The sequence below is a fragment of the Apium graveolens genome, chromosome 4 (genome assembly GCF_009905375.1).
Source record: "Apium graveolens cultivar Ventura chromosome 4, ASM990537v1, whole genome shotgun sequence".
NCBI lineage: Eukaryota > Viridiplantae > Streptophyta > Magnoliopsida > Apiales > Apiaceae > Apium > Apium graveolens.
The window spans coordinates 194,109,725-194,136,717 of NC_133650.1; the positions used below are offsets into that span (position 1 = coordinate 194,109,725).

General features: G+C 33.9%; 3 protein-coding genes across 4 annotated transcripts; 2 read left to right on the forward strand and 1 right to left on the reverse strand.

The window, feature by feature from the left end:
- Positions 1–8,012: 8,012 nt before the first annotated feature.
- LOC141720516 (uncharacterized) lies at positions 8,013–16,012 on the forward strand. Of its 2 annotated transcripts, none has more exons than XM_074522960.1 (7): positions 8,013–8,135; positions 8,538–8,997; positions 10,598–10,650; positions 10,829–10,893; positions 11,002–11,080; positions 14,803–15,111; positions 15,404–16,012. In XM_074522960.1, the coding sequence occupies exons 2-7, from the start codon at positions 8,570–8,572 to the stop codon at positions 15,556–15,558; spliced, it is 1,089 nt and encodes a 362-aa protein (XP_074379061.1). In that variant the 5' UTR covers positions 8,013–8,135; positions 8,538–8,569; the 3' UTR covers positions 15,559–16,012. The 2 variants fall into 2 exon arrangements, with proteins under 2 accessions (XP_074379061.1, XP_074379060.1); XM_074522959.1 differs by having other exon boundaries at positions 8,015–8,171.
- A 1,046-nt stretch (positions 16,013–17,058) lies between these two features.
- LOC141720517 (uncharacterized) lies at positions 17,059–17,906 on the forward strand. Its single transcript, XM_074522961.1, has one exon. The coding sequence runs from the start codon at positions 17,177–17,179 to the stop codon at positions 17,783–17,785; it is 609 nt and encodes a 202-aa protein (XP_074379062.1). The 5' UTR covers positions 17,059–17,176; the 3' UTR covers positions 17,786–17,906.
- A 7,869-nt stretch (positions 17,907–25,775) lies between these two features.
- Positions 25,776–26,591, reverse strand: LOC141719257 (F-box/kelch-repeat protein At3g23880-like). Its single transcript, XM_074521629.1, has one exon. The coding sequence runs from the start codon at positions 26,589–26,591 to the stop codon at positions 25,776–25,778; it is 816 nt and encodes a 271-aa protein (XP_074377730.1).
- Positions 26,592–26,993: the final 402 nt, after the last annotated feature.

Here is a 26,993-nt window from a genome sequence, read left to right on the forward strand (position 1 = left end):
CAAATACATGGAGATGTTTAAGACCGGGCTTCTTTTCTTTCAGCATTTGATAAGGGGTAACACCATGTCTGTTTATCAGTGTGATATTCTAAGTATAACAGGCTGTGTTTATTGCTTCAGCCCAGAAGTAAGTGGGTAGTTTGGCTTCTTCTAGCAGAGTCCTTCCATCTTCAATCAGGGTTCTGTTCTTTCTCTCAACAATACCATTTTGTTGAGGTGTGCCAGGAGCTGAGAATTGTTGTTGTATGCCTTTGTACTTACAGACTTCCTCCACTTTTGAGTTCTTGAATTTAGTGCGATTATCACTTCTCAATATTTTCACTTTGAAGTTAGATCCATTCTCTATTTGCCTTACATGATCCAGAAGAATTTTTGGAGTTTCATCCTTCCTGTGTAGAAAATAAACCCAAGTGTATCTAGTGAAATCATCAACAATTACAAGTGTGTACCTTTTCTTATTGATAGACATTATGTTCACTGGTCCAAAGAGATCCAAATGTAACATATGATATAGTTCAGTGATAGAGAATTCTGTTTTACTTTTGAAGGATACTCTTCTTTGCTTGGACTTTTGGAAAGTATAACAAAGACCATCAGATGAGTATAGCATATTTGGTAATCCTCTTACTAGCTCCTTCTTGGCAAGTTCATTGATTGAATTGAAGTTGAGATGTGAGAGCTTCTTGTGCCAATTCCAGCTCTCATCTACCGATGCCTTAGAGATAAGGCAAGTAGCTTCTTGCTCAAGACTTTTATGTAGCCTTACTTCATACATGTTACCATGTATGTATCCCATCAAGACAACTTTCTTTGTCTTGTTATGAACAACTTCACAGTGAGAGTCATAAAACACCACATGATAACCTATGTCAGTGATTTGACTGATGCTTAGTAGATTTTGCTTCAGTCTTTCCACCAGAGCTACATTCTCTATTACCACCTTTCCAATTACCAAGTTGTTATATCCTAGAGTGTGTCCTATATTTCCATCTCCATAAGATACATCTGGGCCAGCCTTCGTCTCAAATTCTGACAACAAGAATTTATTTTCAGTCATGTGTCATGAACATCCACTATCCAAGACAAAAGTATTTTTCTTGTTACCCTGCAATCAGATGAGTGATTAATTAGAAGGATTTTTAAGGACCCACACTTGTTGGGCCCTTGTTTTGGACAACTTAAGTTTCTGTGATTCAGAATCATTTCTGACAATTTTTTCTTTAACATAATTTGTCTTATCAGAAGTAGATTTAGTAGAACTGGCAGTATTAAACACATAAGCAGTTTTATTGAATTTTGGCAAAGGTTCATAGAAATCGTGATACAACTTATGATAAGAACAACAAGTGTAAACTGAATGCCAACTACTACCACAATAAAAACAAGGATTTTGTGGTTTATAAAATACTGATCTACCCCTAACATCAGACTCAGGAATAACAGTTTTCTTTTTCTTACTCCTCCTGCAATCAATAGCAAGATGCTTAGTATTACCACAGTTAAAACAAGTTTTTCTAGGAGCATTGGGAACAAACTTATAGTTAGATTCCTTAGAAATACCTTGCTTACCAATCCTATTTCTTTTTGGACTTTTTACTTGAGGTTTGTCAGTAACCTCAGATAATTTCTTCTTCAATTGTCTTTTAGAAAAAAGTCCTATGTTCTTTTCTTTCTTAACAGTCTTAATGTTCTCCTTATTTTCCTCTCTTTGAGTTTTATCATCTACTATCTTTTCTTGGGATGCTGAGGTTGAACCCTTCTTAAAAGTAGATTTGGGTTCATCGGCTTCTGAAGTGATAAACTTAACATGAGTCTTAAGGGTAATTTTATTTTCAGTGTCAACATCCTTAATTCCATTTACATAGCCAAGACATTCTCTCCAGTTTTCTTAGAAATCATCTCATGAACCTTTTTGCCTGAATCGGTCCAGGCTTTAAGGTTTTTCCTCTCATTTTCTAGTTCATTTTCTAACACACTATACTTAGCTTCTAGTATCTTTACTGTATGTTTAGCTTTCTCACATTCTTTTTGAATCTCAATCTGATTTACTAAGTCAGACTCCAACTGATCATTCCTATATTTTAAGACTTCATTTTCAGTTAACAGTCTATTGTTCTCTAGAATCTTATTCTTAAAATTACCATGAAGAGACTTAAGAATATATTTCAATTCAGATATATCTTCAGTATCAAAAGAGAAGAAAGAAGTTGATACCTTAGAATCAGAGGAAGCATGAGTATCAAAACTAGCCATCAGTGCATAATATGTTTCTGTTTTTTCAGAATCAGTGGAATCCATCCAGTCTTTGTTTAATGTATTCAAGGTTTTGTTCTTTCCTTTGTCATTCTTTATCTTTTTGCATTCTGTAGCAAAATGACCAGGTTCATTACAGTTGTAGCACTTGATCTTTGATCTGTTGACTTTCCCAGCTTTGAAATCATTTCCTCCTCTTCTTCCAGACAACTTCCTTTCTCCCCTAGTGAACTTCTTCCTGAAGCTTCTTTTCTGCTGAGACTTCCAGAACTGCATCCTCTTGAAGCCCTTAACCAACAATGCAACCATTTACATGACATCAGAATCTGTCATGTTCTCATCAGTTTCAGAATCAGTATCATCATCAGGATTTGATGATGAATCATTAGTATCTGATTCTGGCAGATAGTTCTTTTTTCTTGCAGCTTCAACTGAGTTGTCTTTTGAAGCTTTAGCATTCACTTTCAAAGCAACTGATTTTCCCTTGTTGCTTTTTCTCTCTTTCCTTTGCTGAACTTCCAAATCATGAGTTCACAGCATGCCATAAATTTCATCCAGAGTGATTATTTCTAAATCATACTGATGTCGTATGATTGAAGGTTGAGTCTCCTATTCCTCATTCAACGCTCTCATAAACTTGGTGTTTGAATCTTCCAGATCGTACACCTTTCCCACCAAAGATAGGTTGTTAAGCAGAGTGAGAAACCTATCATAGATGTCGATGAGACTTTCATCAGACTTGGCCTCAAAATGTTCATATTCCAGAATTAGAACAGCCCTTCTGTTCTTCTTAATGGCCATGGTTCCTTGATATTGAGTCTCAAGGGCATCCCAGATCTCTTTGGCAGTCTTGTAGGCTATAACCCTGTTTGACATCACAGAGTCAAGACTGTTATGAAAAATGTTTCTTATCTTTGCATCCTTCAGCACAACAGTTTTCTCTTCTGGTTTCCACTAACTCTTCTCCTTCAACTGAAGGTGTTCAGCAGCAGTAGGAGTTGCAGGTACCAATTTTGTTGGCTTGTAAGGTCCATCATTGATTACATCGAGATATTTTAGATCTGTAGCTTCCAAGTGCATGAACATCTTCACCTTCCATGTACGATATTCAGTCTTTTCAGAATGGGAATTTTGATACTTTCATACTTGTTCGGAGATATGTTTAGATCATTTCTGATAGTAAATTATCAATCCGCTTTGATACCAATTGTTGCCCAGTAATATTATAATTGTTTAAGGGGGTTGGATACAATTGTAGAAATGTTTCGAACAGTATAAAATATAACAGTTCTTTATATTTCTGATAAAAATTGTTACAAACTCTCTCAAGAAATACTGATGTTCTTGAGAGCTGCTAGGTCGTACAATACTTGAGTTAATCACTATGTGATGAACTAAACTATGTTTATATAATCCACAACTGCTACAAATCAATCTAAGATATGCATTATCAATTACTAACAGAAAATGATACATATCTTTAACTGAATATATAAAGTCCTATCACTCAGAACGTAACAGAAGTCCATCCCTCAAAATAAGGAACATAATCAATCTTCATAATTGACCGCCTTCAGATGCTGATGACATGCAAATACTGATGATGCATCAAATCCTGACGACACACCAGATACTGATGACATCTAAATACAGTCAGATCATGAGCTTCTTCTGATCATTGAGAATCAACATGTAACACCCTACTTATCCACGAGATACACCCTTAACAAGGGCGTGTCCACTTATGCAGAAGTCTTGTAAAAACATGATTATAATCAGATTATTTCACGGGCGTAACACAAAAGTCATACCTAGTTTTAACAATATAAATAAGTAAGTTTATCATCCAAGGTACGCCAGAGGCGAGACCAAAAAGGAGATGGATGCATACCCAATACAAACGATATCAGTTACATATGTACGCTGACAGGTTCCTCTGCATGATAATTATAAGGGATATGTTGTAGACTTGATGATAACTTACCAAAAACACTCTAAATAGATATGTTAAATGATTTTGTAGCTTTCAAAGGATGATCACATTTCTTATCCGTTGAAAGAGTAGCTTATTTGAATAAGTTTGTAACACATTCTGTATACTAGATTAGCAGGGAGATTTGGGAGTTTTAGTTATTTTTAAGTCATGTTGACTACTAGCAAGATATACAAAATAGGTGGGCTAATTGTATATGCCTTGTAATTTTATATAAGTGAAAGAGTATCAACTGCAATAGAAAATATTTCAACTGCTCATCTACAAAACTTCAACGGATGATCCTATAAAGCTCAACGATGAGCTAGTCAAGTTTCAACGGGTAACAGATGAAGCTTCAATGAATATCTTCTATAAAACTTCAACGGATGATCAACCAAAATAGCATTTGAAAGGGACTTGACAGTGACTTGACAGTCACATAGGTTGATTGTATACAAAAGGAATGTGGCAGCCTAATTGTAGGTGTTAGAAGAAATTGAAGCATTCCCATTTTCATACAAAACAGGGACGTTCAAAGATGCTACATCTAACTGGATTGCATTGGATAGAGGAATGAAGAAACATGTGATTGAACCTAGCTGATAGGTTTTATGTTCTGTCTCATTTCAAATGTAACTTGGTAATATATAAATCAAGAGTAGCAAGTATTTAGGATCAAGCATTATATTTTGATTTAGAACAACGAAGAAAGTCAATCTATATTTTTAGTCTCTCAAGTTCTAAGTTGTAAACACTTGTAAGCAGTTGTGTGTTATTTGCATCACAGAGATTTCTTCACATTTATATATATCTCTGATGGAAATATCAATCCACCAGAAAGTTTTTAAATACCTGCTTATTTACTTTGTATTCTTGAATATTATTATTGTTTATCCGCACTCAAGCATATTCAAACACAGTTATATATTTAGTAAGAAGTTTTCAAAGTTTTAAAAAGTAACCAGAATTTCATTCAACCCCCCTTCTATAATTCTGTTGATAGATTGTTAGGGAATAACAATAATATTCTACTGATATTTATGACCAAACAATGTTTAGATTTTGCGCCTTGGCCATAGTATTATCAAGTGAATGCCTCACGAACAGAATTTTCATAAAATGATACGCCTAACCAAAAAATATGTTAGGTCGATGCGCCTTTCACATACAAATCAGAAGAATGAATACATTTTCAAACTTGGTGTAGCCAGTAACGTTTGTTTCGTATTTCTGGATACACATTTGAGGAAATAGTAATCAAAAGATGTGCCTGAGTAGTGCTGGTATTGAGAAAATGTGCATTACCTTATAAAAACAAAAAACAAAGAGAGTTGTTGGGATACTGATGGATGCATGATAAATAAGGATGAAGAGTAATGTTAACTTACTGCTTAATCAGTGATAATCAGCATGAATGAGCAAGAGAAATTAATATGACTTGGGTGAACTAAATTTGATCATATATGACCCAAAAGACCATTATCCAGATTAGCATACTATTTGGCAAAAATATAAAACGTTCATATCTTCTTCATTTTCCTTCAAAACGTGAAAGTTGAGATTCCTAACTTTCGTCGACTTCATTTCACCCCGCACCCTCTATTTTCATTTTAATTTATATTTTTATTTTAGCAATTTATATTTTAATATTTAATGTTTGTCTCTGATATTTTATATTAAATTATCAAAATTGTTACTCGCTCCGTCCCTTTGAGTTGTTAGCATTTGAAATAAAGTGTTCGACACACATTTTAAGGCTCCTGTCTAGTTTAGTGACATAAATTATTTTTTAATTTTTTTTCTGAATAAATATTAAATATTTAAACTTTTATTTATATAAAAAATTCAATGTAAGTTATATAAACTATATTATGCGTGTCGAACACTTTATTTCAAATGTAACAACTCAAAGCAACAGAGGGAGTATATCATATTTTGAATTATTTTAAAAAAGTACTACTTTTGTCGATATGAATAAGGTATATTATATAGTTTTATCCGGAGGCAAATATCTTTGTTTTCAAATCTTCTTTTTTTATTGATATTCATGTATCAAAATTATTAATTCATGTAATTTGTAATTTATATTTTTAATTTTGTTTCAAACAAATTGTAACTTATAAGTTAAGATTCACCAAACACACTATCAACTTATATATAACTTATACGTACAATTATCCAAACACTTAAATAACTTATAAGTTACGATGTTCATATCATTTATATGACACATTTCAATTTTAAGTCATAAGTTACATTTTTTAAGTCATAATATCAAACTATTAGCCCGTAATCTCAATCACAACATCACAAAATTAAAAGGAAAAATTAGCGGCTTATAATCGGCAGTCACGCGTTTAAAGAGTTTTATCATTTATCTTTTATAAATTATGTCTTAGATATAAGCGTAATCGGTGGGTAAAAAGGCAACCCACCAGGTATATTAGGCATGAGTGTTAACTAAATTGGTTATTCTTGATATTCTTCAATTAATTATAACAATATTTATTTATAAAATATGTAATCTTAATTTCTAATGGGTGAATGACAAATTTAACCTATTTTTATATAAAATTAATAAAATTTACATTTTTTGAAAAGTTGACCAATTTTAACCGATGGGATAACCAATTGTTCACTACTACCATGCATAAACTCACTACTCTCATGCAAACTTCATTTTCAAACCTATCTTCACTAACAAAAACATCTTCATCACAATAATCAACAAAATTTACATAATCTACATTATCATTACGCAAATAACTACCACTAATATTATCAACTTCATTATTTACATTATTATGAACAACTTTATCATCTATTTTCAAAACTTTTCTACCTTCAAGTTTAGCAAACATCGTATCCATAATGAAAATAAAAAAAAAGTAAGAATTGTAACTTACCCAATGAAAATTAGTGAGTAAGGATGAACAAAAGCAATAAATCACCCAAATTTGCTTTCCAATTTGACAAAAGTGATACCAAAAATGAAAGGGTGATCATTTTTAGGGTTTTAAACTACAAGTACAGTCCTTCCCCGCAAAATATCCGTGGAAAGGAGTGTTGTTCCGCACTTAATATCCGTGAAAACCTCCCTTTCCGTAGATATTATGCGCAGAACGAGGATTTTTTTCTAAAAAATTATGGTGTGGCCGAGAGTGATGTGTTGAATAAATCTTCAAGACCTAGTATAGTCTTTCCGCCCATAATATCTGCGGAAAGGAGTGTCGTTCCACGCTTAATATCCGTGAAAGCCCTCCTCCCGACAGATATTATGCGCGAAACGAGGATTTTTTTCTAAAAAAATTATGGTGTGGCCGGTTTTATGGTGTGGCCGGGAGTGATGTGTTGGATAAATCTTCAAGACCTATATGAGGTATCCAGCTGCGAGTAGAGTATTTTATATATGAAATATTCAATTACAAGTGGAGTATCTCGTACAAATTGAAATATTCAATTGGAGTATTCAATAGACAATGTTTATTTTGGTTAATTTATTTTAAAAAAATGGTTATTTTATCATTTTTTCTAATCTTACGGCTTGCTCCCGAGTTTTTTAATGGGAAGGAAGTAAGTGATTAGAAAATAAAGTACTTTCATCCCATTTTTGGAGTGAAAATTTTGGAGTGAAAGATTGTTAAATTTGCATTCAATAACACTTGCTTTCGTTACTTTTAAAAACTCGGGAGCACGATTACGGAGGGAAGTGAAACAACTTTACTTACCCTCTACTTGTTTTCCTTCCTTTTTAAAACTCGGGAGTAAGTCGTTAGTCATTTAAAAAAGTAATTAAATAATTAGCAAAAAAACAGGGATATTACAAAGACGACGAGGAGAGGAGAAACGACTTAATAGTCGCCATCGCTATATTCCGTCGTCGTCGTTGCGGCCGTTCACCGTCGCAGTACGCCGTCGTCGCAGTTTCTCCGTCTCTTAATCAGTCGGCTAACTTCGATTCTTTGTCATCTATTTGTGTTTTTTAATTGTGTATATTCAATAGCAAATTAGTCTGTTCTGTACCATCCTGTATGTATAGCTTGTATTTATATATATTGCGTGTTTTACGGCTGACGATTAAAGTTGTGTGCTGTGTTAGTCAAATAACAATTGTATGTATTTGGCTCTTTCGAATGTTCAACTTGTTTATTTTACTTCTTTGTTTAATTAAAATACAATTCTTGGATTTATATTTTAATATTTGCAGTATCCCCTGTATTTGAATTTACCGAATTTCAGCCGAACCCGTATTTATGTTGCCTAGGTTATCATGAGGTTATAAAGGTTAATGTTTCATTTCTTTGCGCAGGCACTATTTTGTCACAGTAATAATTTTGTGATATGCCGTATCTGGTACGAGAAAATTTATCTATCAGCAACATCAATGATGCTGCAAAGATACTCGAGGACGGTAGTGGCCAAGTCACACATATTTTATCAGTTCTAAGCTCTTCCTCAATTTCGTTCTTTTCTGAATGGCGCAGTGGTCTGTCAATCCCCACTAAAGAAATCCGCAGGGTATATTTTGGAGATGCGGGATCTGATGTGTATGCCGGCGACAATTCAGGGACTTTGCAATCATCAGAAAAGCTTCTTTACTTGCTGGAATATGCAGGCAAGGATTTGAAATTAGTGAGGATGGCGGTGCCTCTAAGGGATATGGAGAGAGAGAATTTGCTTGATTATTTGGATGTGTGTTTAAATTTTATTGATGAAAGTAGAAAACTGGGGTCAATCTTGGTCCACTGCTTTGCTGGTGTGTCAAGAAGGTACATCTTATATTTGATTAATTGTGTTATACCATCTTTCATTTAGCCTCAACTTGACAAATTTGCTTTAAAATTCCGGTGATTCTTTACTTCTATTGGTTTATTTTTAACCATCTAACTTTTCTTGGTTCTTTGTACAAGTGTCAGGGCTTCGAATAATGTACTACAAATTCCATTGCTCATCTCAATTTTAGTAGAGAACATACTGTTATTTTTATGTTGTAGAAGACTAGAAGTTATATGTAGAATCTTTGCTCTTCCATTTCTTGATTAGAAAACTAATTTTGACTTTCTAATTCTTCATTTGACTCCTTAGATGTGGTAAAATAATATGAAATATTTTATCAGTACAATAATAAAATCTACTGATCGTGCAAAAAATACCATATTCGAGTTGGCTATTGTAAAATTCTTAATGATTCTGATCACTTTTAGGATTTGAATTTATTTTTATTGACTTCTTCATTTTCAGCCATAATTGCATGCTTGATTCCCATGTTTTCTAATCATTGATGCAACAGCGAATTTCCTGCACCTCTTTCAGGATAAATAGGTGTAGGATCACAACTTGCATACTCCAGTAGGGTACAGATAGCTGGAAAAATGGATTAACAGTCAAATGGATAATCTACTTTAAAATTAGAGGGGATCCGACAAGTACACACAACAAATATTTTTCTAAAGCATGTCATAATATTGAATTGTTGAGGTGTAACCTATTTGAAAAAAATAAATTTCTGAGGTAAACAAGATCTATTCAGTTCCTTATCTTGGTTGAGATGCTTTGTGTGATGCAAAATTTCGGGGTCTGATAGAAGAACCAGTCATCAGCTAGTCGAAAAGACAAAAATATATTCAATAAATATGTATTAATATCCGTGATGACAATAACTATAAAATTTAATGATTAATATTGATTATGAGATAAATGATAAATTGGGCTAAAAAATAATGCATCTAATCCGATTGTGTTATGATTTGAACTATTTATAATTATCGAATTTATCTATAAAACAGTAGTATCTACTATGATAATTAAGTGATAAAATGTATATACTTATATAACATATATAATTATGTAAAAAAAGCCGTATTTTTTAGCTTAAATAATTTAAACTTAATTACTTCCGTATTTAATGTAATAATTTATGTCAATTGGTGAATCGACCGACTTGCCTCTAAAACCACTTTTTTGAGTAAATTTAATGACGTGTAGCCATTTACCACAGAATGAAACATATTTTAATGATTATTTGTGTTTCATGTAGATTGTCTCCATTATAGCTTTTAAATGCCAACTGAATCTTGTGTAATCAAAGGAAAGAAAGAATACCATACCACGGTGTTATACGGGCCTTTTCTGGCATAAGTGATAAGTGGCTCGGCTTTAAAAGGACTAGCAAGTAGCAATAAGTAGTTATACCTTATAATGTTAAAAGTTGTAACTGACTATTTAATTTTGTTTATATTGGTTTTTTAATCGGTCTACCGATTACTGTTCAAGATTGTTAGTGGAATGTACGCAGTATAAGATATATTACTTCTCTGCTTTCTCAACCCTCTAAGGATTTACATCCTTCTTTTAATGTGTTTGTTGCAGTGCGGCCATTATTACAGCATACCTGATGAGAACTGAACGACTATCTCTTGAAGGTTTGAACAAGTTAAACCTTATTTTAGAGTAGAACGAATATGCATTATTGTATCTCTATCTTTTGAGCTTCAAGTATAGTAAGTGCGCTGGATGTTCTTCATCCAAAAATTTAAAATTAGATCGCTTTTGTTCGCATATACATTAATATGATTTATCAACTTGCTTATTCTGTGACAGATGCACTAGATTCTTTAAGAGAAAGCTGTGAATCTGTTTGTCCTAATGATGGTTTCATGGATCAGGTAAGACTAACTATCATGTTAAATCGATCAAACTTTAAGTCTTTTTAGATTTTTCAGGGTTCTTTTCTTGTGAATGATGTCAACAAATCTATCCCTTCCCAATGGCAGTTGAAAATGTTTGAAGACATGGGTTTCAAGGTTGACCATGATAGCTCTGTATACAAACGCTTCCATCTAACTCAACTAGGTAAGATATTTATCTTTTAATGCTTGTTAGGATTCTTTTGTTTGACTTATTTATTTGTCGATGCTTCAATGTTGCGAGTCCACTAAAATCTCTATATTGTCAAAGATTTTGGCGATATTATTATGATGTATTTTGCTTTTGTTTCAAGTTAGGTTTTAGGTTTGGTTGTTCAGATGGCATTTATCCTGTGTATATACATATATCAAATTCTTTATAAGTTTAAACTGAATATGTTGTGCATCTCAAGAACTATGTTTAGATTATATTGGATCGGTCAAATGACATGCACGTCGTCGATGGGTTGGATAGACTCATAAACTAGTCTATGTTTAGAAAATATATTTATAAGTAAAACATAAAGATATGATCTTTAAACTTGTACAAATGGTCACGGATACCAGTAAGAAATTACGAGTTTAGATTCAGTACTTACTTTGCTAGCATTCCATTAAAGGCATAGATTGACTTTTGTATATCACATAAGTTCAGTAAATAATTCACCAATAATTATGTTTTTATTTTTTTGAAAAGGTATCTTTCGACGTGTGTAGCGCAGGCGTAATACTACTTACGAATTTAGTTCTACGTTTTTGCATCATTCATTCCTCCTTCTGAAAATCGTGTACCTTCCTTTTCTAGTAACAGTTTCAAAAAAATACTGAAATTATCCTAATACTGAACTCTTTCTTGAAAAGCTTTAAAAATTTCGTAACTTTATATTTCAATTTTTTTTTTAAAATGTATGTATTCTGCTTGTGTGTAGTGCGGGCATAATACTAGTTATTAAAGTAGTTCTACATTTTTCATTTCTCTTTATGAGATCTTTAACCTCCCCTTATTACTGTTTTGAAAGAAACTGATGAGAAGAAGTTTATATAAAATAGAAGCTTTGGGAGTTTGGTGGACCATTGCATTATTTTGTTTGTGTTTATATATTTCATTGCCACCTTTTGCCTAGCTCCCCTCTAATTAAATGTCTATTACCCTTTATCAGAGGCTGAATATACTGAAATCCTCCAGAATCCAAAACTCTTTCTCAAAATGCTTCAAAATTTTCCTACATTATTGGGTTCCACACTTAAGTAAATAGATATATTACATGAGTTCAGGTAAATAATTCACCAATAATTTGTGTTTCAGTTTTAGTTTTCTTAAAAATTTATTTTTCTACGCTTGTGTAGGACGGGCTTAATAATAGTTATGAAAATAGTCTAAAATTTTCATTTCTCTTTATGAAGATCTTGTACCTCCCCTTTCTTATTGCAGTTTCTCTTAAAACTGAAGAGGAAAAGTGTATGTGAAACACAACATAAGTATCTCAAACATAATAGAGATATCATTAGAATTTAGGTATGTATCAATCAATAAAGTTCAACTTACACTTCTGAATCGTGTAGCTCGAAATCCGGCCCCTCCAATTCTCTGTATTCCTCTCCTTCATCTTTATCTGGTAGAGGAATAGAGGTGAAGAACAAGCTCTATTAGTTGCTTTTGTAGTGGCCATGTTCTTTGTATTATATTTAAGATCAAAATATCTGAGAAATAAATGGATATGGAGAGGGCAGAGAGAATTGGAGGTGTGGAAAAGAGATGAAGAAGATGACATACATGTGCGAGGAGAGATGTGATGGACAGTTGAAGATTGGTGCGAGATGAGAGAATACTGTGAAAAATATGTGAGTGGTTAGAGAATGAGTAAGATTTTATTTTCCATTTTGATACAATTAAAGGGAAATTTAGACTTTTTGTACATGTCTGAGTTTTTCTGCATATTTTTACAATTAAACCGAAGTCGAGCATGCTTTTTGCCAGTGTGACAATCTTAAGTTATTGTCATCGGACCATAAAGGTTGCAGTGAATTATCCTAATACGTGAAATTTAGTGAATTATCCTAATACGTGAAATTTACAACCGGTCAGATTAGAATAAAATTGTAAAATTCTCCACAAGTCTTTATAGTTATAAAGATCCATACATGCAATTAAATCAGCTAGAGATGTTTCCAAGTTGTATTCTTTTTAATTGACTGAAATGTTGATAGATTATTTGTCCTTTTAGGATATTTGGCCTCACTGATTCCCTGGTGTAGTGTTTTTCATTTTAGAGGCAACTTTCAGACATTGATGCATATAAGAGCATCTCATTGCCAAGAGGTTGCCAATATTAATGTGGCATTACACCCTTGGTTGCCCACCTATTGGAGTTGGGAGGTTGCCAAAAGTTGGCAACTTTCCAAACTCGTTAAAACCCATGTAATTGTGCAAAAGTGTGTATATATATATAGGGGAATGATCAAATACAAACTAAAATTAAAATAGAAACTAGGAACCAATATAAGCCATTAGATCTACTTAATCTAATGGTCCCCCCTAAATCACCCCACCCAACTACTCTGCACCCTCCCACACCCAATTTTAGTTTTTCCCCTCCATTTTTAATTTTGATTTTTCCCGTCAAACCGTAAGTTTTTTTTTAAATCCGATTTCACTGTATTTTTCTACATCTCTCAACGATTGATTTGCATACCATATGTGTTATATTTCGAATTAATTTTTTTTTAAATTATTTGGTTTCTAGTTTCTATTTTAAATTGGTTTCCATTAGAGTAACCCCTTATATATATGTATATATATATACCCATTTTAATATTGTCTCTCTCATCTTATTATATCATTTCTTTAATTTAGATAGGGATCACATTGACAAATTTTGAGCTTGCTAACTATTGGAATAAATTTTGTATAGAAGTTGCTAAGAATGATATGGATGAGAGAAAATAATAATAAAATTAATATATCTGTTGATATGTCAATGGCTGGATACTCCTTTGACAATCTCTATTGAGATGCTCTAAGCAGCAAATATATGCGCATGTGTGTCAAAATATATCACGTTGCTTCCTTGATATACTCTAGAATAAAGAAGCTAATAAAATCAAATTATATGGAGGGAGCCTGTTTTGTCAATAGTTTTTTCTTAGTTATTATTGCTCCTGTAATTTGCTATCTACGATAAAGTAATATTATTTGAAATAAAATAATAAATACGTTTATTATAATGAGCAACAAAAAGTACATTTTAATTGATACTAGAGTTGAATACAGTTATGTTTAACGTTATACATTATATAAGTCTGCAACATACAGATCTTAACATGTAAAAATAATATACTAAAAAATTAATAACTAGCATCAGAGAGAACCCATGTGAAGCACGGGCAGAACCTATATGATAATATAATAAATAGATTTTAAATTAAAATTAACATGTATGACATTAAATTTAAAATAAGATTGAACATACATAAAATATTGTACAATTTGTAAGTAATCTTAAATAATAATTATTATATGCAGTACTATATTTTAATAGGATTAGAAGTAAAAAATAAATAAAAATTTAAATTCGTCACAATCTGACTCGCTGAGCTTGTGCCTGCTCATGTAATATGACTAGGGCGTTTCAGAGAACAAAAATTTCACATTTATAACAAAATTTTGCATTTTATTACTGAATAGCAGCCAAACTCATAATTTCATTTTCTTGATTACCACTGATTTTTTTTTACAACTTGTGTTAGATCCAGTAAACTAGTAAGTGTTAAGTGCTGAGTGATTATGTGCTGGTGTTTAGATTTTACTTTGATATATAAGGACTAATATTAAGGTGCATTAATGAGTGTATTTCTGTCCCACAAAGATGTAATTTCTGAAACTTGCAGGTGATTCTTATAATCGTGGAGAAAGAATTGATAGTTCTAAACTTGGACCTGATCCTGGCCTGTCAACAGAAGACACCTCTTCTGATAGTGGGTCGTCTGTGAACAAAGCACTGACTTCTACAGCAGCATACCGCTGCAAAAAGTGTAGAAGGCTTCTTGCATTGCAGAGTAATGTTCTGGATCATGCTCCTGGAGAGGGTGAGACTTCATTCGACTGGTCTAAAAGGAGAAGTGGCAATCCTTTCAACAAATATGATGATCTTGAGTGCTCATCTCTCTTTGTTGAGCCTCTACGTTGGATGAAAATAGGTACCAAATTATAGTACCCTACGCATATTTTAAAACTCGGTTTGAAGATAGAAATCATGAAATCGGTGCTCAAATTATGTGTTTGCCCAGTTATGATGTAGCTTGTGCTTAGTAGGATAGTTCCATGTAGAGTCGTCAACCTTTGTCGAGCTGCTTTGCATGTATCGTGTAGGCTCTCCTTTGCTGTAGTCTTGTAAATTACACAATAAGCTTGATCGTTTTTATTACTATTGCTAAAGACTAATCACACACGTGCAAATTTTTAAGCTACTAACCCGAATTAATTGTCCAGTTGAAGAAGGTGGAGTGGAGGGCAAGCTGTTATGTGCAAAATGTGATGCTCGTTTGGGTTATTTCAACTGGTCAGGCATCCAATGCAACTGTGGGTCCTGGATCACCCCAGCCTTCCAGCTCCATAAAAGCAAAATCGATATTAGCACACTCTAAGATGTACCATGGCATAAAGAGGTGTACAAACCAGAAATTGGAGTTTGACATTCCTGAATGCTGGCTCACAATCACATACAAATTTTTAATACTGTGGTACCATTTCACGAGTTTGGTATCATTTGAAACATCCTATATAAATTAGACATGCAATTACAAAAGAAGTGGACATTTATGTGTTCATTTTCTTGTTTGTTTAGTTTCACCAATATCTTTTAAATTATAAGCTGCAGACCAGATGGTATGTTCTAAAAATCTGGTGAAATGGTGATGTTATACAGTCAAGCCCATGATTACTGTAGCTTTCTGGTCTGATATTGAGGTAACTTTTGGCTATATGAGCACACAAATCATCTGTATGTGTATTCATATAATTGGGTAAACATTTCGGTTGTTACTTGGCTGGAATAGGTGAGAAGATTGGGGTATGATATCAACTTCCTATTTTGAGACATGTTCAAGTTTTTTTTAGCTTCTGTTCTGCTTGTTTAAACTAGTGCCTGCCGTCCAAAAATAGAGATTGGAAAGTTTTGGCGATTCACATATTTGAACTCCTGTTTTTTTAATGTGACTCTCTATGGATCTAGTAATATTAAAATTTATTTGAATGAGTCTATTTATTTTTGTTAATCATTTCAATTAATAATATATTAAACACAAAATTGAAATAAATAAATTTATATTATATGCGGGTCATTTTGGAAATAGTTCGGTTTGATCTCATATAGGAAGCAAACGAAGTGCGATTTTTTAAAAAATTTACATTGTTAACTTACAAGTTACTTCATTTTAATTTAGCTTAATATAAATTAAATTAAATATTTATTACGCATATAAAAGCTCACAATTCGATTTCTCCTTATAGCGGCTCATTTTCAATAATGAAAAGAAACTCTCGTAAATATTACGTATTTTCGTCCCATTGAATAATATACGTTCACTATTTGCACGCATTTCGAGGTTTTTATAAAGTATAGTTTTATAATATTTTTTTTTAATTTTTTTTGATAAAAAGTTTAAACATAAAATTTTTATTCAGGATTTTTTTTAAAAAAAAAATATGTTTTAATTGAGCATTGAAAAATGTACCAAAAAGTAATATATAATGTATAGAATTCAATGGGATAGAAGGGAGTACATGTTGTCAATGTCAGGATCTCAAATTAATATACGGAGCATATTCTGTGTCAATGGATTAAATTTTGACATTTTCTGTATTCTTCATCAATTAAGGGTGATTACAAGATATCAGACTCTTTCCTATTTAAAAGTTTTATATTTTTTGATAAAAAAATTAATATTTTGAGAGGCTAATTATTGTCACCACAAATCCGTGTTTTCAAATTATTTAATAATCAAACAGTACTTCTTAAATCACAAAATTATGAACATAATAATGATTTTTAAATAAAATGGACAATTTTTTAAATAAAATGGATATAATAGCAGAAAATAATCAAGGAAAAATGTATAAATTAAACCATCCATTTGTCACCTTATCCAATATCCCCTGTGTTCTATCCTAGACCACTTACAACCTGAAGGTTTGGTGCCAACTTACCCAAAAAAAAAGGCAGTAGCAGAGGCAACATTAACCTACAATTCCTGCCTGCTACCAATGACTACAGCAAGAACATCTACTTTCTTCACCTTCACTTACTCGCCTAAACCCAATCAAACATACCCGGTATATCCCGTTCAGAGAACAGGGTATGCGGATTTCGCATACTCACCACTCCTACTCAATCACCATACAAAACTCCAATGCATTTCCAAATCTATAGATGTCAAAGAAGAAACAACACCCCCCATTTCACAAGATGATCCAACACCACTAGAAGTAGCACAAGAACAAGAACAAGAAGAAGAAGAAGAGTTAGCGGCATTCGATAAACGTCGTGCTGAGGAGAAGTTTGCAGTGCTGAATACAGGAATATCAGAGTGCAAGTCATGTGGATACCTTTATGATCAGGCTGCTGGAGATCCTTCGTATCCGGTACCGCCAGGTTTTTCATTTGACAAACTTCCTGAAGATTGGAGGTGTCCAACATGTGGAGCAGCTAAGAGTTTTTTCGAGAATAAGAGTGTGGAGATTGCGGGGTTTGCTGAGAATCAACAGTTTGGATTGGGTGGTAATACATTAACATCTGGTCAGAAGGCATTACTTATATATGGTAGTTTGTTATTTGCATTTGTTTTGTTTCTATCCGGCTATTTTCTTCAATAGTAGAACTTGGCTCTGCTTGTAACAACTTCAATTATTACATGCTTATATGTTGTTTATATGAATTTTGATTGTGTTAGGTTTGTTTGAGATGAGAGATTATATATCATTGCTACTTTCTACATACATAGTTCATTTATATACTATCTATCAAACATTGTTGTATTACAATTTGTTTAGCATGAGACAGCCAGATGCTGCTACTTCTCTGCTTCTGCTCTAAACTATTTTTTTTTTTTGTATTATTTTGTACTTCCTACATTCTCTGCAACAACACTCAGATTCGATTATGGAGTGTTAGGCACACCGCACACAACATATATCCAAATGCCCGACATGATATTTCTCAAAATTTATCGGGCTTTATTTTAAACAAGTATAGGCAGTAAGGGATCATGTTGGATGTGGGCTCTGGTGTACAATTGGCTTATAAGTCTGACTATGGATGTGTATCCACCCTCTTGTGACGTTCTACGGCCTACACAGAAAGTTTGAGCATGGAATTCACGGCTCACTCTCTAACTAGTCCAGATTTTACCCCTGTTCAAATTTGATGCCTGCCATACATGTACATTCTGAGTCCATAAGAGTTGTGCAACTAAATCAACTCCTTTTAGGTCCTTGGCAGTTTCACATCGGAATATTAAATCCTGCATGTGCTGGGATCATATCTGATACTGAGGTTAGTTAACATCAATTCTATTTTTCTTGAAGTACAAGAAGTCCTCCTTTGTGTGTCCATGCCTCATCATAATTCATAAGCACAATTTGAGGAGACGTGACCTAATAATACATAGTAATTTTAATGGATTATGTAAATGTTTAATCTCTGTTTTCTTTTTACCAAACTGTGGTCTAGGTAGAATGGAGATGCATTAATCTAGTTAAAAATATAGTAATTGCTACAAGGGATCTTACTTTTCAGGTAGAGCAAGTTAATTATGCTGTCTTACCTTGTTATTATGGATTATATTATAAGTTTTTCTATGTTCTAGGGTCTGTAAGATACAAGATAAATCTTTCAGAAATCCTCTGATATACAACAATCTTTCCAGCAGAAAAAGATATTACATGTCCAAATTGTTCTCACAAGTCAAAAGTGGGCATTTAGTTCACGACCAAATGCAAAAGGCACCATCATCGAATGTGCTACTGAAAAGCAGTGCATCCTTCTAAATTTGATAATTTCAGGTCATCAATCAATTCGTAACATAGACAGGGGAAATGGAACTAGGTCAAACACACAATTGCACAACAACTCAATTTACTGTGTTTCAGCCTGTAAAGGCAAATCGGAGGCATAGCTATAATCGGTTCTATAGCAAAACACAGAACTAGATTTATAAAAGTTCACTTCATTGTGTAGAAATAAGTAGCTATTTCAGCTTTAGCATTAGACTTACCCTGAGAGACCATATATTAAGTTCTGAAGAAATTTTAAATTATAATTTCCAAAAGAATTCTTGAAAGGAATAAGCTCACACAAGGCAAGGAGAAAAGAGAGTAACTAATTTTCTCTCACACGGTCACTAAGGACCACTACTAGCGTATAGGTGTCCTATCAGTATGTACCTAATCGATACTTGGTAGCATGTAAACAAGTTCAAGTTAAATAGAATTGGTGAAAGAAAGACGAAAGAAGGGATCAGAGCAAATTATTGAATTCTAAACTATGAAATGTAACAACATTGAGCTCAAGAAAGTAGAAAAGTTTTTAATCTGCAATATACACATTCCATTATATAGTCTGCTATTGTGTCTCTAACACTCTAACTAACTTGACAGCTGTAAGGCTGTGTTTGGATGAATGGTAATACTCTAGTAAATGGTAAAGTCAACTTATTATTGACTTGAGTCAAAACATTTCTTGCTGACTTTGCATATGTTACAATATGCTCTTTAGTCCCCCCTTGAACAGACACAGATTTGCCATTAGATTCAGCATCGAGAACCTTAGCATTATCAACAATGTGGACATTTGATTTACCAGTGATAGGCTTGTCAAGGAACATTAAACCAAACCGCACTGAACAAGTCCAATGAGGATGCTTGCCTAGACCTTTAGTGAGAATATCTGCAATATTGTCCTTTGATGCAACCTGTATAACCTTCACCAAACCAAGCTGTATCTTCTCTCGAATGAAATGACAATCGAGTTCAATGTGTTTAGTTCTAGCATTATAAACTGGATTTGCAGTTAGATCAATTGCAGCTTTATTATCACAAAACAAATTAACATGTTCTGATAAAGGCACCTGCAACTCGGTCAATAAATTTTTAAGCCAAATAACCTCACAAGAACTATCTGCTAGTGCTCGATACTCAGCTTCTGCAGTGCTCTTAGCTGTTAAGGATTGCTTTTTAGAGCGCCAAGAAATAGCTGAAGATCCTAGCATGAACATATAACCACCTACAGACCGTCTATCCACAGGGTCTCCTCCCCAATCACTGTCACTAAATCACTGTCACTGTAACCCTGCAATTTCAAAACATTCTGAGCTGAGAAGAATAAGCCATGTGACACAGTACACTTCAAATATCTCAAAACTCTAACAGCAGCCTTCAAGTGAGCTTCCCTAGGTGCATGAAGGAACTGACTTAACAACTGTACAGAATAAGCTATGTCTGGTCTTGTAGTGGTCAAATACAAGAGTTTGCCAATCCAAATTCTATATACAGAGGGATCTGGAATTAAGGCACCTGATTGTTCATCGTCATGAAGCTTAAGATGTGAAGCTAAGGGAACTGACAGGGGTTTACAATCAGATAAACCAGCCACCTTGAGTAAGTCTAGAATGAATTTTTGTTGACATAACAACATTCCCTTTTCATTCCTGAAAACTTCCAATCCCAGGTAATACTTAATAGGACCTAAATCTTTTATTGTAAATTTCACATCTAGCATAGACTTCACTTGCTGAATCAAGACCATGTCATTGCCTGCAAGTAGTATGTCATCTACATATACAACCACTGCAAGAAAGCTTGTACCAGATTTATAAGTGAATAGAGAATGATCAGATTGAGACTGTTTGTATCCATCAGCAATTAAACTAGCATTGAGCTTAGCAAACCATTCCCTTGAAGCCTGTTTTAAACCATACAAGGACTTTATGAGCCTGCAAACAAGATTGGAACCTGGAGGAAGCTTGTAACCCAAAGGCGGTCTCATATACACCTCTTCATGTAGATCACCATGCAAAAAAGCATTGTTGATGTCTAGCTGCTCAATGTGCCAGTTCTTTGCTACTGCAATAGTCAACAAAGTTCTAACTGTCACCATTTTGACTACAGGTGCAAAGGTATCATGGTAATCAATACCTTCAGCCTGTGTGTATCCTTTGGCAACTAGCCTTGCCTTGAACCTGTCAACTTGCCCATTAGGAAGAGTTTTGATCTTGTACACCCATTTGCAACCAATGCACTTTTTGCCAGGTGGCAATGGAACTAAAGTCCATGTGTGATTTTGCTCTAAAGCTGTCAATTCTTTTTCCATGGCTTCAATCCATCTGTTATCTTTGATGGCCTCATAGTAATGCCTTGGTTCAACTATATTACAATCCTGAACAACCATAGCTTGACCATGACCAGTAGACAATGATGCTGATGGAACATGATAATGAGACCACCATAATGGTCTAGCTTTAGGTCTGTTAGAAATTCTAGCAGATACAGAAGGTACAGAAATAGACTCTGAAGTAACAGAAGTCTGTAAATCTGTGATCTGTTCAGGTCTGTGTGGAGAATCATCATGAGACATAACAGGACTAGTATCACGAGATGTAACAGGACTAGTATCATGAAACATGACAGGACTAGTAGATGAAAGTGTATTATCAGGTGATTGGGAATTGTCAAAAACATCTGGACAATCTGAGGGAACAGAAGCAACTGATACAGGATTTTGTTCAGCAAGCCAATGTAAGAAAGAATAAGTTTGGCCAGAGAAATTTTGAAGACTTTTATGATGGACAGGTTGTGGCATATGGTAAGGAAATATATTTTCGAAAAACTTAACATGCCTGCTAGTCATAAAAGATTTGTTATCAAGTCTTAACAACTTATATCCCTTCTGCAAATGAGGATATCCAACAAACACACATTGAATGGCCCTAGGAGACAATTTATCAGAGGGATGCACAAAGGCATAACACAAACAACCAAAAGCCTTTAGAAAGCTATAATCAGGTTTGGTTTTAAAAAGAATCTCATGAAGGGTAAGAAAATTCAGAACTGGTGTAGGCAATAAATTGATCAAATGAGTTGCTGTCAAAAGGCATTCACCCCAATATTTTGGAGGTAAATCAGACTGAAACCTTAAAGATCTAGTCATTTCTAAGAGATGCTTATGTTTCCTTTCTACCCTTGCATTTTGCTGGGGTGTATAAGGACAAGAAGTTTGATGTTGGATGCCTAAAGTAGACAGAAAATTCTGAAATTGATGATTAACAAACTCACTTCCATTATCAGTTCTAATAATTTTCACTGTAGTATGAAAATGATTCTGAATATAAGAAATGAATGTTTTGAAAGTAGAAAAGACATTTTGTTTAGTAGATAACAAGAATGTCCAAGTAGCTCTACTGCAATCATCAACAATAGTAAGAAAATAATTACATCCATTTGTAGTTTCAACATGATATGGACCCCAAAGATCCATATGCAGCAAAGAAAAAACATGAATAGCTTGAGAATTGCTATGTTTAGGAAAAGAAAGTAAAGTCTGTTTAGAACTAGGACATACAGGACAAGAGCTATTACAAACAGGAATTGAATGAAGAAAATCAATGTGTTTCAACACTTGATCTGAACTATGCCCTAATCTAATATGCCAAAGTTTTGATGAAGCAACTGCAGGAGAATCAATGCTGACATGAAAAGAAACAGATGTTCCAGATGAAGGAGTGATAGCTGAAGTGAAGTGATATAGTCCATCATTTTCAGTTCCAGTGGCCAGAATTACTTGGTTCTGGTCCTGAAAAATACATGAATTATGAGAAAATATAACAGTGCAACTGTGTTCATTAGCCAATTTACTAACAGACAACAAGTTACACTTGAAGGCAGGTACTAATAACACATTATGAAGTGTTATAGTAGAATTCAAATGAACAGACCCTACTTGATTAACCAGAATAATGTGATTATTTGGTAAGGCAACATGAAAAGATTTCTGAATAGGTTTAATATGATGCATGAGATTAATATCACAACACATATGATTAGATGCTCCTGTATCAATAATCCAAGAAGTGAGTAAAGAATGAGAAATGCTACCAGAAAGCATTGAAAATGCCAAACCTGCAATTCCAAGCACATGATCTTCAGGACTATTATAAGTTTTCTGCTGATTTTGCATCATCATACTCATGAGATTACTCATCTGCTGTTGCAATTGTTCAAAATTTTGTTGAGTAGGCTGGACTGATGAAGCAATATTCTGTTGAGTAGTCTGTTGAGTAGGCTGAATATCAATCTGTTGAGTTGTGGAACCAGAATTGATGCAAGAAACCTGCATAGCATGTGGTCTAAAGCCAGAATTAGAACCACCAGGTTTTCCTTTTCCTCTGCCTTTTGGTGGATAGCCAACAATCTTAAAACAGTTCTCCCTCACATGCCCTTCCTTTTGGCAGAATGTGCATTTTAGAGTTTGTCTCTTCACATTACTGTAAGTACCAGTATTAAAACCTTTTCCAGCATTGCCAATAGAGTTTGCCATAAAAGACATTGTGACACTATTACCAATTCTCTGTTTTTCTTCCTGTTTGATCAGAGAGAAGGCCTGTGCAATTGAGGGTAAAGGATTCATCATCAATATCTGGCCTCTTGCATTAGAAAAACTCTCATTGAGGCCCATCAAAAATTGTAGTAGTTTCTTCCTCTGATCCCTTTCTTCCTGTAATTTGTGATTGTCACATTGACAAATGCACTTACAAACAACTGTTGGTTCCAAAGCTGCATATTCATCCCATAGATTTTTCATCTTATGGTAATAAATCTCAACAGATTTTTCTCCTTGTTCCAAAGCATGTAGATCCTTTAAAATCTGATATACTCTATGACCATTGATGCTTGAAAATTGATCATGAAGTTCTTTCCACATGTCATGTGCAGAATGCACATAATCCATACCATTACTGATTTCATCTGAAACAGTGTTTAATATCCAACTAATGACCATGTCATTCACCCGATCCCACTGATTTCTTAAAAGAGAATCTTCAGCTGGCCTACTCAGAGTTCCATTAACCAGATGTAGCTTGTTTTTAGCTGATAAAGTTATAGTAATGGATCTTTTCCAAGGTCCAAAGTTATCAGTACCAGTAAGTTTCTTTGATATTAAAACTAATCCTGGATGATCAATATTAGCCAGATAAAGAGGATGAAGATTGGAGGTAACAGGTATGTCTTGAGTATCACCAATTGTAGGTGTAATCAAGTTCTCTTCGTCCTCAATCTCATTCTCAATATCCGTATTACTCTGTTTATTGACATTACTAACAGCATTAGCATATGTCATTTTTGCCATTGATTGTGTGATCTCAACAAGAATCAAGCAGAAAATCAAGTAAAAACTAGGCTCGAAACAGAGAATCAATCAATCAAACTTCTATTCCGATCTCTACATCTATATAGAACTATGTGTATCTTATCATCACAAACTCATCACTCACTTCGACAAATCACCTTGAAAAACAAGAACTCAAACAATATTGTACTAAAACACGAACAATCTTCAACAATCGATATGTAATTCTTCAACAAAATAACACTAGATTCTTGATTTATGAAGATAAAATCAAGTAAAACGAAGAATTGTTACTTACTTCATCTACTAATCGAATTCGTTGATGAACAAATCGCGCGGAAAAGCTTCTGGATTTTCATCGCTCTGATACCATATTGAATTCTAAACTACGAAATGTAACAACATTGAGCTCAAGAAAGAAGAAGAAGAAGCTATTATTTCTTTATTAATAGAAAAATTTTTAATCTGCAATGTACACATTCCATTATATAGTCTGCTATTGTGTCTCTAACACTCTAACTAACTTGACAGCTGTAAGGCTGTGTTTGGATGAATGATAATACTCTAGTAAATGGTAAAGTCAACTTATTATTGACTTTAGTCAAAACATTTCTTGCTGACTTTGCATATGCTGACTTTGCATATGTTGCAATAAATGAAGTACACTTGAAGAAGGTACAAAGATAGTAATTACCAATGCGTTTTATTAGAGAGTGCAATGCACCAGAAGAATAAAACTGAAATAATTATCACTTGCCTATTCTTTATTTTTATTTTACCTGAGAGCACAACTAAATCCAAACAGATAACAACAGAATCACCAGGAACACATGAGTTGTGTATGCGAGTAGCGTGGAAATATCAGCTTCCCAAGGGTTTGTTTAACAAGCAAATTGAACAACCCATTTTTCCACACCAACAAACATACCCAAACGTGATGTTCAACATTTTTAGTAATTGGTAGCACATAGACGAGATTAAGCTAAATAACATTTGAGAAAGCTAAAGATGAGAAGGGGATCAAAGCAAATGAAGTAGTGAGAACAAAGTACAACGATAAGTTGATGCAAAACGAGATGATCAAAAGTAACTACCATTTCCAGTTTTTAATTTTTAGGGTTTAAAATTTACCAAAACAGAATAATAACGACATTAACATCACACCTGTCCATTCTTACCTGCCTCAGTCCAAATCGCTTTAAACGCTTTACAAATATTTATTTTTTGAACCCCTTGACAGAAACAAAGCTTTCTTCTGTATACTTGTGAAGTGATTTGACATAATGCCAAGTTGGGTGCTGAAACTTCTTCATCTCCTTGCTTTTATAATCATACACGATGATTCCTTTCCGATCCTCAGATGTAACAAGTTGTCCGTCACCCAAATATGTAGTTATGAACCCTATCCTAATGCTGGTATCTAAATGTAACTTCTTTGTCCAAGACACAACGCCATTATCATCATCATGGTCTAGTAACCAACCAGAGACTAAGTGTTTCATCATCATGGCAATGCAAGATTAAACCTACACGCCCTTCATAATCGAAGATACTGGACCTTCTATCCATTACAACCCGGAGCTTAACACTAGGTAATGGGACTAGTTTAAACATCTCATTATGCAATTGGAACGATATTAGCTCATCTCTGCCATTTATATATAACGTCTCTTTTATAACCAGACCACAGTTTATCATTGACGTTATACTTGTTTCCACTTCATCATCAACTTCAATTTCTCTCCAAGAACCAGAATTTGTGGAATAAATTTCTACTCGTACCGGATACTTATGATACACATTAATCCTTAAAATCTTGTAGTCATTACAAATAGAATCAAAGTAAAGCCCTGTAAATGCCCATTTCTTCGATGGTATCTTAGGAGGAGACAGTATGTTGCAGCATTGTCGAGTCGAAGGGTTCCATAAGTAAATATCGATAGCCTTGTAATCGGAGAAACAGACAAGACCATTACACGAAGAAAGGCTCCAGTAATCTTGATTACCAGATAAATATGTCGGCAAGTGGAGAATAGCAGAATCTTTAAAGGAATTGGAGATACCACAGAAACCATATCTACTGTCACCAGATGTTTCAGCAACTGCTAATATTGAAGGTCTTTGATGGGAATTGATGAGACGAGTTTGATCAAATAGAGGGTTTGAAATAATAGATAGCCACTGCTTGCAAACAGATTTGCATCGGAACAGATAGATTACAGGCACCCATGCAAGTATTTGGAACACAATTTGTTCATGAAAATCATGATAATTTGCCATGTTGAGTGTTTTACTAGGGGTTGCATGAACTTTAACAGGAACTGCACTCGTGGGACTCCACCTAGTTGTCCTGTTTTGCCGTAGATTTGCACACGTGGGCCGCGGGGCCTCCGAGTAATAATAGTTTTGTTTTATAAATAGAGCGATTCTATTGTAGTTTGTTCTCTAATTTGCTCAGTATAAGACTGCAATTACAAATTGAGGTCAAACTATTTGTCCTGTTTTAGCACTCGGTTTTGTGCAAAAATTAATACAATGTTTTTTTTTGGTACTTGTGTTTTTAACTTTGTTCGCAAAGCATTTTGCACGAAAATAACAAATATGTTCCGCTTCTGTTACAAACTACTAAAACAGAGTAATGTGCTTCCCTATTGCCTCTCCTTGATAAAGATACGGAGCACT

What these genes read in the sequence shown, in the direction of transcription:
- LOC141720516 (XM_074522960.1), top strand. Translation starts at nt 8,570, where the DNA reads ATGCCGTATCTGGTACGAGAAAATTTATCTATCAGCAACATCAATGAT. An exon ending in TTTGCTGGTGTGTCAAGAAG is followed by an intron (nt 8,998 to 10,597) that starts GTACATCTTATA and finishes TGTTTGTTGCAG; the next exon opens with TGCGGCCATTATTACAGCAT. An exon ending in CTTCCATCTAACTCAACTAG is followed by an intron (nt 11,081 to 14,802) that starts GTAAGATATTTA and finishes TGAAACTTGCAG; the next exon opens with GTGATTCTTATAATCGTGGA.
- LOC141720517 (XM_074522961.1), top strand. Translation starts at nt 17,177, where the DNA reads ATGACTACAGCAAGAACATCTACTTTCTTCACCTTCACTTACTCGCCT.
- LOC141719257 (XM_074521629.1), bottom strand. Translation starts at nt 26,591, where the DNA reads ATGGCAAATTATCATGATTTTCATGAACAAATTGTGTTCCAAATACTT.